Source organism: Ptiloglossa arizonensis, chromosome 2 (genome assembly GCF_051014685.1).
Source record: "Ptiloglossa arizonensis isolate GNS036 chromosome 2, iyPtiAriz1_principal, whole genome shotgun sequence".
NCBI lineage: Eukaryota > Metazoa > Arthropoda > Insecta > Hymenoptera > Colletidae > Ptiloglossa > Ptiloglossa arizonensis.
Genome location: NC_135049.1, coordinates 26,367,545 through 26,383,543, shown reverse-complemented (window position 1 = coordinate 26,383,543; position 15,999 = coordinate 26,367,545). Strand labels below are relative to the sequence as shown.

Below are 15,999 nucleotides of genomic sequence, written 5' to 3'. Positions count from 1 at the left end.
GTCACTTGCTTCGCGAAACTTCCGATCGTTTTCCATCGACGAATCGTCGTTACGCGTGTCCGATTGAAATCGAATATTCGGAAATTTGGGTCATCGCCCCGGTAAAAATTCTCTCGAACGCGTCCGATCGAATTAATAGAAATCCGCGGCGAAGCGCGTATCTGTTTCGGAACGACGCGTGAAACAAACTACGAACCTCGAACCGCTATTTTTCCCCGATGTATTCGTATTACGACGATTACCCGTACCTTCTATCTTCTCTCATTGCGCCGTTATGAATTCGTGAGTCATGCCCTGGAAATGCACCGCCGCGTCGACTCACTCTTTTCCCCAACGTCAACTTTTTCGGTTTCTATTCGGTTGTTACCGATCGACGAACACACGATGGCACGTACATATCCGCGTTACGGAGTACAAAGTGCGCGTACCGTGTTACGAATAATTGCCTATTCTTTTTTTTTTCGATCGTAACGTAAATTACCGAACACACCCGGTACACTCTGTTCTTCGGAGACGGCTCGTCTCGAGTTATTTCCAATAGCGGCGACAAAATTCAATATCGGCTCGAGTTAATTCCTAAGGCGAGTCGGACGAAATCGGGAGCAATCGGAGGAAAGGTGAACGATGATCGTTCACCTTCTCTCAGCCGGTGATTAACGTCGACCGCGAGAGAGCGATCGGGAAGAATTTCTCTCCTGCAAACGGGACTTGAGGCTCTTCGCGAGGAGAAAGACACGGCATACTGAACAAGCCTTGCCGATCGCTTTGAACAGATTAATGGGGATCGTCGTTGCGGTCGCCCGAGAAATGGCGAGCTGCTTTTCGCTACGCGACATTTGACCCAAGGTGAACCCCGCGACGAGGGAATCGATGGAAAGAATCGACATTGTCGCTTCGCGAACGAGTTTCGCGACAAAGTTATTCGCGTTCGCGGACGTGAGAAAACGCGGACGAAAGTATACCCAAAAAAGAGGTTACGAACCACGATGTTCCCACGACGGAGACATCGACCGATACCGATCGTCACCGATCGACAATACCGATCGATGCCAACCGAGCGCCGAAAAACGATTCGTGGAAACGGACCCCAAGATGCTAAACGAATTCAAGTACGAGCGGTAGATACGGATCAGTTCTCTGCACACGCGTACACTTCTAACCGAGCTACACTCGGGTAACGCGAACGTGCTCTCCCGAGTTCAAGGCCGTGAAAATTCTCGCGATATTCGCGCAACAGTTGCTCTCCGCTTTGTCGAACACAGGTGGTTCCGAAACTCGAGATCGTTCGTCTTCCTCTGTGCTCCCTCTCTGTATAGATACCAGGCGCCATTTTTACGTTTATCGAACAGGTGCGAGTCAGTCACCGCGGTCGCGTTGACTGTGCACGCTCGTAGAATTTTTAACAAAACCACCTATCGATTTGCATCCGTTCGAAGACGAAGAGACGCACGCTCCTAGCCCCCGAACCGGTGACACGAACTGGTTAAGCGAACGAGGGAAAGACCGCGCGCGAAAGAGACGAAAAGTCGCCATCCGTATCGCGACGGTGGATCTCGAGCCACGGTGAGGACGGATTAAAGGTAGACCATAAGATATCTTCCACCTCCGAAGCTATCGCCACGGACGAAACAAATTGTCCAACCTGTTCGATATCGCGTTCGAGCGTTGAGCGATTCGTTCACGGAGCGCGGTTAAACACGTAGGATAAATTATCTCGAAAACGAAGGCTCGTGAAACCAAATTTTATTCCACGTTCTCGATTCATTTTTCCTATAACAAAACGGAACCTCGATAAACGTACTCGTGCCAGTTATCGAGGTAAACGACCGAATGAAAACAAACGCCGCGAGATCTCTCGTAGTAGACGATACTCGATACCGGGGTAACCGATTCCATTTCGCGTGCAAGTATCGAGGTTCGACCGTTGCGGGTTATCGGGCCGTTTCTAAACAAAACGAAGCAAACGAATCGATGAAAAATGACTCACCTTGGGGACAGGTGGCTCCGGTGGTGGAACGTGAGCGTTGTCCCCGAGCTTCTTGAGATAAGGTGGCCTGTCCGGTTGCCGGAAGAGCCTGCCATCCTGTATCACGAGTCCTCTATCGGCCGCCCTTTTCGCGGAGAGTCTCAGCGCCGTTCTCAGGTCGCCCTCGGCTTCCTCTTCGACCGTGTGGCTCTGCCTGATGTACTTCTCGATCGACTTCAAGGTCGAGCCCTCTCTCTCGCCCAACTCCCTGACGGCCTTGCCGAGCACCTTGCTGAGATCGGAGGCTTTGCCGACCTTGAGCGGCTTCGACTGCAAACCACCGGGATCCTTGTACGAGGATTGTCCTTTGTTGAATATCTTGAGCACATCACCACGTTTCACGGCGACCTCGAGGTGTTCCGCGATCTCCTCCTCGTGGAAGTTGTGGTGCTGGCGGATCGCGTGGCATATCCGTTCGACGCTCGGCCTCTGTTTCTGACTGCGAATCTTACGGATCGCGTCCAGGAACCAGGCCGACCACGTTTCCGCGGACTCCGGTTCGTCCATCTCGTCTCCGTCGGCCGTCTGCCAACGAGGGCGGCGGCGGCGGCGGTGGCGACCACCACGTACTTGGCCAGGGTATACACACCTGGTGGACAACGCTCGAGCGCCACCGGTTCGGTCGTGTCACAGCCACGTCATTCACATCCTGCGACTGCTTCGCTTCGGCCTGCTGGGACCTTCGCAAAGACTCGTTGTCCACCTCCTCCCTGCTACGGGTTAGCCACTATGCGCGTTTCTTACGCTGACCCTGAAACCAGAACCAGTCGTCAGATTCTATCGATGACTCGAAGACAATTTTCTTTGACCCTAACACGGGGGTCTCGCGACACGCGTTTTGTCCCAACAGTGGACAACCAAGCGAAGAATATTTTCTCTTCGGCGGAAGAACCGTTTACTACAAGGTTCAACTGTTCGCCAGTCGTTAAGCAGCGAAGATCACAATTCGCTCGAGTATTTGCAGCATTGCTGTTACCTTGATCGAACGTTTCCTAACGAAATCTTTCTTTCACGTTTTGTTTAAACTTGTACAGCGAACAATGTTTTCGATCGTCTATTCAATCATCTATGGAAGATTAATTGAAATTCATCTTTCCAGAGAGTTATCAAACGTACGATTTCGGGTACAAAATGGCGAAGATGGAAATACACTTTTCATTATCGAGAAAATTATCCGGTCGAGTTTCTTCCGAGACTCTTAGCAATTGCTTTCGTTTTTACGCGTGGAAATATTTATTCGTACAACTTTGTAAAAGAAAAATATTATTTTATATCTTCCGTTGAATATTCACGGTCGGTGAGTAATTGAAAATAATGAACGATGCGCGCTCGCGTATGTACGTAATTTAGTTTTACGGATCGTATCTAAGGCAAATTAATCGTAATTGATAATTTTATTCAAGATCGTTTCTTACTTACGTAGCGAACGATCTCTGAAAATGTTATCGTTAAAAAACGATCGTGTAACATCGTCGTGTGTAGATTGAAACGAAATGTGAGTAAAAAAATTCGAACCGAGGCCACGAAGTCAGGAAGCTTCGACGACCGTGGTCGCCGGACCACCGTGCGCCGATTGAAAAAAAAATAGTGATGTCATAAATACTTCGGGAACTAACGGGCGAATTATATCCATCGTTGCTCAATGTCTCGCGAACACCGTCGCGTTTACGGGCGAACGATCGAACGGGTGTCAAATATTTTTCGATACTGTATCCACCGTACGAAGCCGTGTTAAAATCAGGATGTAACACGTCGCCCGAGTCTCGGTGTAAGACGCGTCGAGACGGTTCGTTTGATCCCTCAGTGACGACATCTATATCGCGGTAGTAGGGACTAACTCGCTCCCGTTCCCCCGCACGGGATATAATCTAAGTTTATGCATTTACATATTGTTGTCATTGGTTCACCGATACGAATTGTATATCTCCTTCGTTTCCACCAACGAAACTGTCAGCTCGCCGTATTCCATCACCAAGGGGTTAATTCGAGGCGTAAATTTAGCGCGTTCGTGTTCGCAAAACCTTAGTATGTGTACGAGTTGATCCCGCCCCCCGTGGGTCGATTGGTCGTCCACGGAGAGCAATCTCTAGCACGAGTTTCGGATTTGGAAACGCGTTTTATTGCGGTGCGACGTATACGACTGTGATTAGCATGGGAGAGGGACGCGAGCGACGTTTATCGATCGGTTTCCTGGCCGGCCAAGTATTGTTTTCAGTTACGACAACGTGAGCCGGGAATTAGTTGAAACGTATTCCAGCGTTTCATGGCGGACCGTCGAATTGTTGGATCTACCAATGACAAAGGATGTTGTATAAGCGAAGACAGAGGAGGATAAATCGTTCGTCTAGTTCCGGTATACGTGTACCGAGCATCATCCCGCGCTCGAAACCGACCAATTTCCAGCTTGGTAGCAAACGATTGGCCGATTTTCCCCTGAGCGACGAACTTTCTCCTCGACGGGAGCAAGCTCGAGAAGGTACGGCCACGTGGAAGGGAGAGAAATATTTAAAAATCACTATACTCGCCGGTGGTATTGCGCAACGTGAAACGACCTATAAGCACGCGGCTTATTAAGTCGATCGCGCGCGTGTAGAACTGCACAGAAAACACAATTACCAACTTCTCTCTCTCTCCCCCCCCCCCCCCCTCCATCCCCACGACGAAAAAGAAATAGAAGATTCCTTCCGTTCGAATAACGCCCGACGAGATACATACTGGTTTTTCTTAGAAGCTCTCGCGCGAAACGACGAGAGTTCTCTAAATAGTCCACGAAATGCCAGTACTGTTACCCGATACGGGTTTCAGATACGTCAATTCGTCATCGAGCGGCGAAGACTCGCCATCATCCGTGACACAAAAGCGCACGACGAGTAAAACATTGTCACCGCGGAACAACTTGTTGAACGGGGAACGAAACCGGCAGTTTTTTCAACTCGGTCGTCGTTTGTACAACGACGAATCTTTGGTACGTATTCTATTGCACCGTCACCTTTCCAGATAAGTATGCAAATTGTAGCAGCTGGTTGACCATCGGTATACGAATTACCGTGACTTTCGAGAAATAAAACCGTAAGACAGTCGCGCGCAGGTTCGGTCTTGCCAGCGACAGTTTTCATTCTCTCCATTAACTATCGGTGAAATTCTGCTGTCACGCAATAATTATAGCCGTCACCCATTAAACAAGTTTCACGCGCGAATGCTCGCAGTTTGCCTTCCTGGTCATGCTCCTTCGATTTCCCAACGTCGAGGCCAAACACCAGGAAAGGAAACGCATTGGGGACGCTGTTAAGTAACGATTAAAGAGACTCGACCCGATAATGATCCCTCGAAATGGTTCTAAGCGTTTTTTTCGGAACGATTACTCGGTCGATCTTGTCTCGGGATTGGTTCGAAATTGAACGAAAATTAATAATTACGGTGATACGATGGTGTTTCGGTTTGCCAATAGGTTATGGAGATGGAGAAATAAAAATTCTATGTTTTCCTTCTCGTCCTTGTAAAATTGCGATAATCGAGTCCACGAGTTTCTTACGATAAAAATGATACCGAACGCAAAGGTATTTGAATGATTTTCAAGTTAGACGAGGAACGTGCAACTGACTAAGGGTAAGGAGGACATCGAATGATCAAACGTAACTGTGTCCCACTCGTTCTCGGTGTCGGCTTCTCGCTCGGTCTCGCAGTTTCGTACCGACTACGATCGTTTCTCAGTCGCTCTCACTGTTTCGCACTCTATTTCCCAATATAAACATAGCTCGAGCGAGTCCCGCTTCGAGGGGGCGATAAGAGCGATTAAATTTCATACACTTCCTTGAAAGAAATCGCTGTAATGATTTTTTTTTTCCTCTCTCTCGAAACGACGCAATTCGAATACAATACGCGGGAGAAAATCGATAACCCGAACAAAGCTATAGCCACAACGGAGAAACATTTGCAGAAGGTACAGGAAAAGCGCGAACTGCAACGCGAACACCATCTGGACCACCTGATCGGTGGACCAATTAAAACCCGTGGTTGGTAATCAATGATCCGTAACACGAGCACGGATACCTTGAGCAATCGATCCGTCCTCGGATCCTTGAAGTGAACTGCAACGATAGCAAAGCCTCGATCTATTTCTTTTTTTCTTTTCTTTTTTTTTCTTCTCGAAAGAACACGACTTGAACCCGGAAGTTGCAGCGGTATTAATTGAAAATTAATTACCTTCGGAGAACCCCGCCTCTAAACATTCCGACTACGTGACACAGCGAGCCAGAAAGAGATGCAGCTGCGATACAAGTTGACCTAGGCCAGTGCTGCTGGCTGCGAGTCGCGAGTGCACGATAATAAATATCTCTCCGAGTTTAGCCGGAGAAAAAAACTCTAAAACGCCGACTTAAACCGGCTCTGGTTGATCCACCGGAAGAGAAGCCGCCGTTCCAATCCCTCTTACAACCTCGTTTTCACGCCACGTGCACGTTCTATTCTCGCAGGCGACGACTACAACTTCTGTAGCGACGCAAGCATACGGTTTCCCGCCAAAACCTCCTGGCCAGTTAAAGCCGCATTTCCCGTACGCGTTCCTCGAATTTTTTCCAACGACGCGGAAGAGGTACACGCGAACAAAGTCAAGAACAAGGTGACCCGATGTATTTCCGTCACGGACTCTCGGAACTCGAAACACCAAAAATTGATTAGATCGTAAACTCGAGCGTGTTTTAAGGGCCGATTTCACGCGACGTAAAGTCGCCACATTTGTCATCGTAAAAACTTTTAAATGTCGTATCGTCACGAGGCACCCCGATCCCAGATGTCGCGTTAAAAGTCGTGACTCCGTGTCGCGTGAAAATGAACCTTTAGGCCGGCTATTCTCGATCTCGCCCGTGACTCACGATTCAACATCGATATCGGAACTCTTCTCGCGTAACACGTGTCCGTGTCTCTCTGCCGTGCACAAGGTCACGTCGCAACCAGTAAGAAGGAACGATCGAACGAAAGTAGACGCGAAACTGCCTTCTATGGTCCTTCGAGCGACGAGGAAAACATCGTAGTGTATTCTCGTTCGACCATCGAGTCCATTACGCTTCGCGATATCACCACCGATCAGGTATATTTCACTTGTCTCTGTACACAAAAGTTTGCCCCCGTTCCGAAATAAACGCGAATTCACTTCGGCACAAAGAATTCCTCCGTAGTTGCACCGTAAGTGGCGCGAAACAAAAAGTCGGCCTTTTTAACGATGCAACGCGAGCAGAGCTACTACATTATGTATAACGCTACTATGGAATGTACGCGAAAACACCGATATACGTTTACCACTCTTTGGACGTACATTGTAGGAAAGGCGACCATCACAGTTCGAAGCACGAACGCGTACCGATGACGAGACAGATAACGTTAATACAATAAGCAAACGTGTAACCAGGCTCCACGGTGTCGCTGTCCCGCGGGAGAATATTTTGACCTGCGCGATTTCGTTCGCGTTTTTCCACGTCGCTGTTCCCTCCCTGGCCGTGCACACTGAGCCACCACCGTTATTCCCCACTAATTAGCCAGCGGATGATCGATCGAACGAAACGTTAATTGAATCGAACGATGAACCGAGTGGCTATAGTCGCCGGAAAGGACACGGAGCAGTTTCTAAATAATCTTTCCCGGTTGTAACCGTGTTCGACGCGTTCGAGAACAATTTTCCGTTCAGAAGTATCTCGGCGCGACGCAAAGTTCAACGTTCACGAATTAAAGCACGTCGGAATAGGTTTAGCGTAGTTTCTAGCTTCGAACGATCGTACACTTTCGCGACCCGCTGTATCTCTTCCACCGACTACGCATTTTCATTCACTCGTCCAGACGCGTAAATTTACAACGTTTGCACGATGTAACTTTCAACCACGGTATCCTTCGATCGGTGTCGAGAACACGGTGCGTCGATGGACACGTTGGAAAAAAAAAGAAAAAAAAAAAAAAAATTCTTTCCCACACGGTGATCGCTGAAAATATAGAAATTTTCGACAAAAAAAAATCTTTCAATCGCGAAGCGTGGCGCGACTCGTCGAAGACGATTGGAGTTCCGGCGACGGCTTAAACTTTAAACGTCAGCCTTGGCTCGGATTCATTAGTCGGCCAATTACCGGCACGCTTCCAATGCTCGCAGAGAACAGGAGCGTACGCGAGCGAGCATACGAGCCACCTGACAACTTTCCGTCTAATGTCAACGTGTATTTTATATATCGAAGGAGATTATTCGAATATTCTTCTTGTCCACCTACACCGACATGCATGTTGTTACGGGCTCGCTATCTCATTAGGCAAAGTGAGATATCGGCTTTTCTTACGCAACGAATAAAAGAAAGGCCAGATATTAGGATAACGCGTGCGTTACAGTAAATATATAAAACCTTGGCCTGATCAGAAATCTTTCACTTTATCTTCGAGGTTATGTCAATTGATACGAGTCTCCTCGTATCGCCGAGCATCAAATCAGATCGTCAGGTTATCTGACGGTAAACTATCATATACAATATTACCAAATGTAAATAGTCTATTCGGTATGTATACATACACGCTTTTGCTGGTGAAATTACTATGTGCGTACACATTGATTAAGTTTACACGCTTTTACCGTAACACGGACCGGAATGCGTAATATACAAGGTACGGCCGCATCAGGTTTGACTAGTTAAATAGTAACTACATGGGACGACTAGAAAAAAAAAATATCAAACGTAAAGCACATGATAACGAGTTTAAACGAAATATATTTCTGAAGAATTCGTGTGTCAAAGGAAGAGAGGTGCGGTAAGAATAGAATCTACCTAGTGTACACGGATTGACAGATATAAGAAACAGTAGTGGCAGTACGACGCGACAGATTAATACGAGTTAGATTATAGAGATAAAGTTGCGAACGCGTTGACGAAACATCTTCCAAAGTAGACGAAAAAAGTAGATTCCGAAGCAAATTTCGCTAAGCGATGAAACTATGCGATCGCATGTACGAGCACGATGACAGGAATAAACGGATTGAACGTAAGAAATAAAATGCGAGGAAATACACGAGAACGATTAAAACGTCGAATGCCGTGGGAAGTCACCGATGACGTTAAACTTACAATGTTTACGATAAATAAATAGTTGTAAACTTGCGAACATCGTAATATCCGACGAAACTATCGAACAATTATATACTTTTGTTATCGACAATACGGGTTCAAAGAAATATCGAGGACGAAAGAGCAAAGCCCAAAAGTGACTCTATAGCGTGCGTCGTGGACGGCGAAGAGACGGAGAAAACTTGCGGCGGCAGTCAACGTGTTAAACAGGGAAATCGCGATGGATCGAGAAAGAAGGAGTATTTGTCCGTCGTAAGACCACGGGGACGAGGGCGAAGAGAGGCCAGTGAGGCCAAGCCGGCTGGCTGTGTTTGCCGGGGCCCCTCTCACCCGACAGAGAGTAAAAGAGAAAGAGAGAGAGAGAGAGGGAGAGAGAGACAGAGAGGGAGAGAGAGAGCAGCTGCCACCGAGAAAACGAACGGTTGCTGAACGAACGGCCCTAACTGCCGCCGTCCGTCGCTCGTTACTCCTTGCCTCTCTGTATGCCTCCAATTCCACAAGAACGTGTATCAACCGTAACTAAAACGATGATTTCACTTGACGTAGATCAATGGAAAACGCCGAGCGAAAAATACGGAGCGAACGATGTCGTCGAATCGCGATTATGAACGAGAAATAAGTCATACGCGCGTGAACACTGTTTGCGAATGACCACTAACTGGCTACCGTCGGTAGCCATTTTAATCGACATACTTGGAAAACACGTACTTTTTAAACGAAGAACTTGTACGATGTTTCAGGAACAAGAATGGCTGTCGCGCTTCACACCGTAGCTCTTAAGAGACACTGTACGTACGGCAAATGTTACGATCGCGACGGCCGTCGCCCACGGATCCGTCCGTCGCTACGGTTATTTTCGATCCACCAGTTAGCTGGTCGTATCGATATCCGCAACACGAACGTTTTTCCCGTTGACTCGAGAATATGGTGCGCGTCGCGCGAGCAAAAACACGAAACGATGCAATTACGTCGTTGAACGAGAGACGGCGAGGACACAAGTTTCTCGAAGCCCGACGGGCAGCCATCTTGGCTAGGCACGGCCAGCACTCGGCCGTTTCGCACGATTTTTCGCGCGCTAAAAAGATGAATCGGCCGAAACACGGTAATTTCTCGATTCAAAGAGAAACGAGCTGTTGTCCCATGACATCCGAAAATCCACTCATTTGCGCATAATCGAAAAAGATCGTGGGAAAAATAAAACGAAGTAACACTGCGTATAGAGAAGGTTATCTCCTTCTCACTCTAGCACTCTATCTCTCTCTTTCTTGAGCAGGCGGCCAGACCCGCTGGCCCGTATGCGTCGGGCGACGATTCGCGTGGTTCTCTGTTGCCGAGAATTTAACGAGAGGCGAATTGTCGTTACCTGGTCGCGGTAGTTCCATGCATAGATCCACGGTGAGACACGCGAGAGCACGAGTCACTCAGGTACCGACACACAGGCCTCGCGTGTAATCACGATCACCAATTATCTCGCGACAACGGCGTCACATTTCACACAAATCAACAAAGGTTACCCACTTGACAAAGATGGCGGTCGCGGGGGTTACACACTGCGCGCACGCGGTGGGGAGCGCACTGCGCACACCGCGCTCTCGTCCACGGCGGAATCACGAAGAAACACAGTCGTCGCGGCACGCGTTCTCGTCGACCAATCAAACCGTCCACTTTGGCTCGCACACTCTCGTTACCGGTCACACGTGCGTGCGTCGTGTTTCGTCGCTCCTCTCGCGCGCACGCAAACACACATATACACAGAGCAGTAATCACGCGTGGTCCTGTATATACACACGGTGCACCGTGGCAGCTAGAAGTAAGAGCTTTGGAGCGCGGGCAAGCAGAAGCCGCGACGAAAGCGAATGCTGAACCAGCACGATATCGTGGCGAAGACTGCCGACATGTACGCGGCTCGTTGCCGTGCTCCCTGCCCCTGTGCCACTACGCTTCTACCACCACTATGGCTGCCCACTTCACGCTCGCTTTAACCATCACCAATCGGCTTCTTGACGCGGCAGCGCGCGCGACTACTACGTGAACGATGCCGGGAGCTTTGTCAACGAGCCTCCAGGGCTGTACCTGCCCCTTCTCGGGCCGAGCGTCCGTAAATAATAATAAAAAAAAAAATCGTCGATTTACTGTTGTGCCTCGTCACTCCTTCATTACTTCAATCCACCCAGTTTATTAATGTGACTACCAGATGTTCCGGATTTGACTGTACGTGCCCGATATTAACAAGTTTTATGCATAACATTTGTTAAACGCATATAAGCTGACCTAAATATATTACTTGCAATTATTAAATTGTTTTCTTAAGTGTAACTCATCCAGATTTACGAAACTCAGATGCAAAATAATACGAACTTGACATACCTGCTCCTATAAAAGTACTAAATATTAAATCGAAAATGATTATTTCGGTAAAATTTTTACTTTTATGCAATGTACGAGTTAAACATTTAAAAATCGGATAATTTTCTAGAAAAAATATTAGTACGAAGCTGATCAAAATCCATATCAATTGGTCCAAAATATTGTATTGCACTTTAACTTATGTAATAAGTATTTTCACTTTTCATGATAATACAAAACTTTATTTAACTTCATAATTTAGTATACTAAAGTAACATGACGTTCATAACATATGTAGTGTAAACATAATCTTACCAATTTTGTATACAAACAACTATTAATTCCCATATTGTTTCGAAGATTTCACGACGAATCGATAAAGTATTTTTGGAAATGTTTTCAAAATTATTTTAGAAAGATTAACGATATTTTTCTACGATCCTGAGGGACATGCCGTTGCTTCTGCCACATACAGGCAAAATACACACACCATGCTGTGTGCAATTTCGTAATGAGATTATTGATTTTTTTAAGGACCGCCCTTACCCCGTCACGCCACGTCCACGTATGTCTTTATCGCTACATCTCTATCCTACTCTATACTCTGCATTTACGTAGTGCACGACGCAGGCGTGCCACGCGATCACGATAACTGTTTTTCCACCAACATTATTTCAACCAGTGCCCTTAAGTTTTATAATACCTGTAAGTATTCGATGCAATGGCCACGCCGTAGGTGATTGTATTGATTTTTTATGTTCCGCATAAATTAAATGACTCCAAGGAATGTATTTTTTAGACGTAATTTGAAACTTTGCGCGTTCACGAAACGAAACAAATTATCGTTTTTGTTATTTAAGATACTCATCAATAATGTATTATTAAATAATATATCCATTACAATGGCTCTTATGTATATTCGGCCAAATAAAATTAATTTTATTAAGTGAATTATTATTTGACCCAATTACCAATAGGAAGAAATCCGTACCATTAAAATAATATTGTTTTGAACTGAAGTACGTTTACTTTGTATAAATATTACACCAAATACATATAGAAGCAAAAATTATTTCAATTGAGGAAATTAAGGTAAAAATTAAGGTATTTATTAAGTACAGAATTTACAGTTATTAATTGACTAAAAATTATCAAGGTGTAAAGTTTGGTTTCCCTTCATAAGTACATCCAGATCTTTGTACAATTTGAGTTGCAGCCCAAATACCGCACTTTGTACAAATTTCTATGTTTTGACCTTGTATAAGTTGAGCTAAGAAACCTGAAACAAAAACAATAATAATAATGTCAATATTTTTTAAACGAATTATCAACTTTAATAAATATTGAAAATTACCAAAAACGTACCTCCTACAAAGGCATCTCCTGCTCCATTAGTATCGACAACTTTTTCTTGTGGGAGTTTAATAGCAGGAACTTCTGTTACAGTATTATCTTTGACTATAATAATTTTTTCGGCACCCTGTGTTATCACAACAATTCTTTGTCTTTTTTTATTTATTTTTTCCATTTGTGACAATTTTAATGCTATTTCTTTTCTATCTGTAGTTTGGAAATTATTAACTTTTGCAAATGTGTCTGCTTCTGTTTCATTGCCAAATAGAATATCAACATATGGAAGAACCGCTAACATGGGTTTTTGATAAAATTCACATAAAAATGGTGCACTAAGGTTCATCATAAACATTTTATTATTTTCAAGAGCATGCTGAGCTACTTGTTGAATTGTTTCTGGGCTCACAGTTAAAAAGAATCCCTATAATTTAAAATGTAAGATACAATATCAGACACGAATTTGACAGATGCAAGTGTTATATATATTTTGCTTTACACATACAGAGATATAAATATATTCAGCCATTTCTATACACTTCTTATTTTCAGGTTCTTCTATGTGTGAGGGTGAGAAACAATTAGCAGCAGCTAAGTTAGCACACAAAGATCGTTCATTTCCAGTAATAACAACTGCGCAAGTACCAGTAGGTTCATTATTGCAATACTGATAGCGAACATTTAAGCCAGCTGCCTGTGCTCTATCTTCTAAAATTTTTGAATATCTGTCTGTTCCAACGCAGCCCATGTAAGTTGCAATTCTTGGTTTCTCCAAGAACCACTACAGAAAATTAGATCTCTGTTATTTAAAGTTCGATACAACAGTTTATATAATATTAAATCCTAATGAATTTACTTGTGCCACTCTCATAGTATTTTGTACAGAACCACCAGCAATAAATTCTGCTTGATATAGATCAATTAATTCATCGTACATGGGCTTGTGTTTGTCTTGAGCAAGGATAGCGTCATTTGGATGCAAATCATATTTTTTTAAAAACTCAATCCCTACAGTTGCTGAAATATCAAGAAGGGGATTACCCATGCCCAGTAGGAGACCCTCTCTGAAATATACCAGAATTGTTACAATAATCAGATTTGTAATTTAAACAGTTAAGTTCACTGACCAAATTTAAAATACAAAATAAATCGGTATTTCAAGAAAATACGAATTTGTTTTTAAGAAAAATTTATTTCCGGGTTAAACCCTACCCTCGTGGTCCAATTCTGAGAATTGCATAACCTGAATATTTTTTTTTCAGTCACGTGGGTATGAATTACCCCAAGGATACTGACTATAATAACTATCCCGTATGTTACAAAAGATAAGAAAAACTATGTGAATTACTCCGATATAAATTCATTGATCAAATATTTGTAACACATATAATGGATGACGTATTCAAATGTTTGACGCAATTCAGCGAGCACATGATCAGAGCGCGTGTGCAGCGGAACATAACCTTTTACGATATTAGACATAACCTTCCAATTTCGATTAAATAATCGATAACGCACACTAGAAGCAATAGATTTAAAAAGATTCGTAATGTAAATTACCGTAAGTCCCGCGCCATTAGAGTAAGATTATCGTCTGTGTAAATAATAGTTCCTAAGGTACTGTGCTCGGATGGCAACAATGGGCCACTGATATTCCGCACCAGAAAGATTCCTTGCTTCGCGTTGCAGAGTCAAATGACATCACGTGGATTTTGCGTATATTTTACATAAGAATGTTATCGCTTTCTATGTTACAAAAAGAAGATAGTATCCTATCGTCCCGTAATACATTGCAGTTGCGACAAGACCAACACGATGACATACACTCATGGACGTATTTCATCATCACATGATCGTGCAAATTGTATCTCTTCCAAATCGACTTTATCTAAATAGCAGCTTTCAAAAATTCTCAATACAAGACATTTCTCTGGTACAAACGTAGATCGAATTTACTTTTCAATTATCGCATAAATTTCGGGATTAAAATGCAAACTAAATTGTTTAAAATATAAATATCTCGCGATACTTTTAACACACCAGATTATTATTCAGTTTCTCGTCTACGCATGCGATATACCATGTTGTCTATCTTATGCAATTAGAAAATCATTGAAGAAAAACTCGAACCAGAATAACTTATTTGTATGATGTATATCAGTCCTTGGAACGACATACATACATACGCATTTGATCTGCTACTTACTTAATTTTTCATTTTACGAAGTATAGCCTAGATACAAAGTGCATTTTATCACTACTGATGGTATAAAACAAGAACAGTGCCTTTTTAAATTTAGTGCGATATATTTTTAATAAAAAAAAAAATACAGCACGACTGCCTTTCGGTTGCTACATCCAATCCTTTACAAATTACACGCAGCAAGATGTTTCCTCACTTTACAGTATACATATTGTTTTTAAACATCCTGATTACCGAAAATGTAGATTTTTTACAGCAAACCGAAGCGAAAACCATTCCGATAAAATTGTTTTTTGCGAAGTCATCGATCTGAATCTTCCAAAGATGATGACACATACTACTTCGCGTGTCTTACCTGAATTTATCGTGTTACTTACCACTAAATTCATAAGATTAAATTCGCGATACGTCGATCATTTTTTTTTTTTTTTTTTTGAAATAATTATGCAAAAAAGAACAATGCGTAAGTAACTACACATTCTTGAAATCAATTATTCTACTAATAACGATGCCTCATTGTACAACTGTAAGACATTACGGATATATATTTTCGTACATGTAAATGGTCCGCGATAAAAAAAAAAAAAAGGTAAATAAAATGACGCACAACACCAGGAATATCGTAACAGAGATCGATGACGCAAGCGCAACAATCAACGCGCAAAAAATTGACTGCGCGTATCTAACATCGCGCGTTTAGATATCCGGGAGAGAAACATGAAACAACATTGGGGGAATTGGATAGATAGATTTCTGCATGGAGAGAAGTATTCGTTTTCTTTACGATACCTTCGTGTTCCCACACACAGCAGAGAAAGACATTAGAAAATCCAATCGTTAGCGAGATAGAGAAGAAGTGTTGGAAGTGTGAAATCGCAGCATCTCGCCATTGCCAATGTTAGAGTTTAGTCTGGACCTATATTCGCACATACGAAGTTCTTCGTATCGCAGGATTCACAATGTGCATGCGTGTGCGTGCGCTC

At 44.0% G+C, this 15,999-nt stretch overlaps 3 protein-coding genes across 7 annotated transcripts in view; 1 reads left to right on the top strand and 2 right to left on the bottom strand.

Moving 5' to 3' along the window:
* Positions 1 to 11,208, bottom strand: part of Enok (histone acetyltransferase enoki mushroom) — a 25,065-nt gene extending 13,857 nt beyond the window's left edge. Inside the window, exons 1-2 of one of the 3 annotated variants that reach the window (XM_076304172.1) lie at positions 10,481 to 11,208; positions 1,988 to 2,777 (exon numbers count right to left, since the gene is read on the bottom strand). In XM_076304172.1, coding sequence (XP_076160287.1) covers positions 1,988 to 2,533 — 546 coding nt within the window. In that variant the 5' untranslated portion in view covers positions 2,534 to 2,777; positions 10,481 to 11,208. Of the gene's footprint in view, positions 1 to 1,987; positions 2,778 to 9,825; positions 10,116 to 10,480 lie in introns of those variants that run through there. The other 2 variants (XM_076304174.1, XM_076304173.1) reach the window with 2 other exon arrangements.
* On the top strand, positions 10,048 to 13,974 carry LOC143143188 (uncharacterized). Its single transcript, XM_076304196.1, has 2 exons — positions 10,048 to 11,328; positions 11,998 to 13,974. Exon 1 carries the CDS (start codon positions 10,645 to 10,647, stop codon positions 10,978 to 10,980), a length of 336 nt encoding a protein of 111 aa, XP_076160311.1. The 5' UTR covers positions 10,048 to 10,644; the 3' UTR covers positions 10,981 to 11,328; positions 11,998 to 13,974.
* On the bottom strand, positions 12,551 to 15,994 carry Adk2 (Adenosine kinase 2). 3 transcript variants are annotated; one of them, XM_076304189.1, is made up of 6 exons: positions 15,806 to 15,992; positions 14,374 to 14,559; positions 13,670 to 13,877; positions 13,319 to 13,594; positions 12,829 to 13,237; positions 12,551 to 12,742 (listed from the first exon to the last, which is right to left on the bottom strand). In XM_076304189.1, exons 2-6 carry the CDS (start codon positions 14,388 to 14,390, stop codon positions 12,615 to 12,617), a joined length of 1,038 nt encoding a protein of 345 aa, XP_076160304.1. In that variant the 5' UTR covers positions 14,391 to 14,559; positions 15,806 to 15,992; the 3' UTR covers positions 12,551 to 12,614. The 3 variants fall into 3 exon arrangements, with proteins under 3 accessions (XP_076160304.1, XP_076160305.1, XP_076160303.1); XM_076304190.1 differs by lacking the exon at positions 14,374 to 14,559 and having other exon boundaries at positions 15,806 to 15,994; XM_076304188.1 differs by having other exon boundaries at positions 14,374 to 15,992.
* Positions 15,995 to 15,999: the final 5 nt, after the last annotated feature.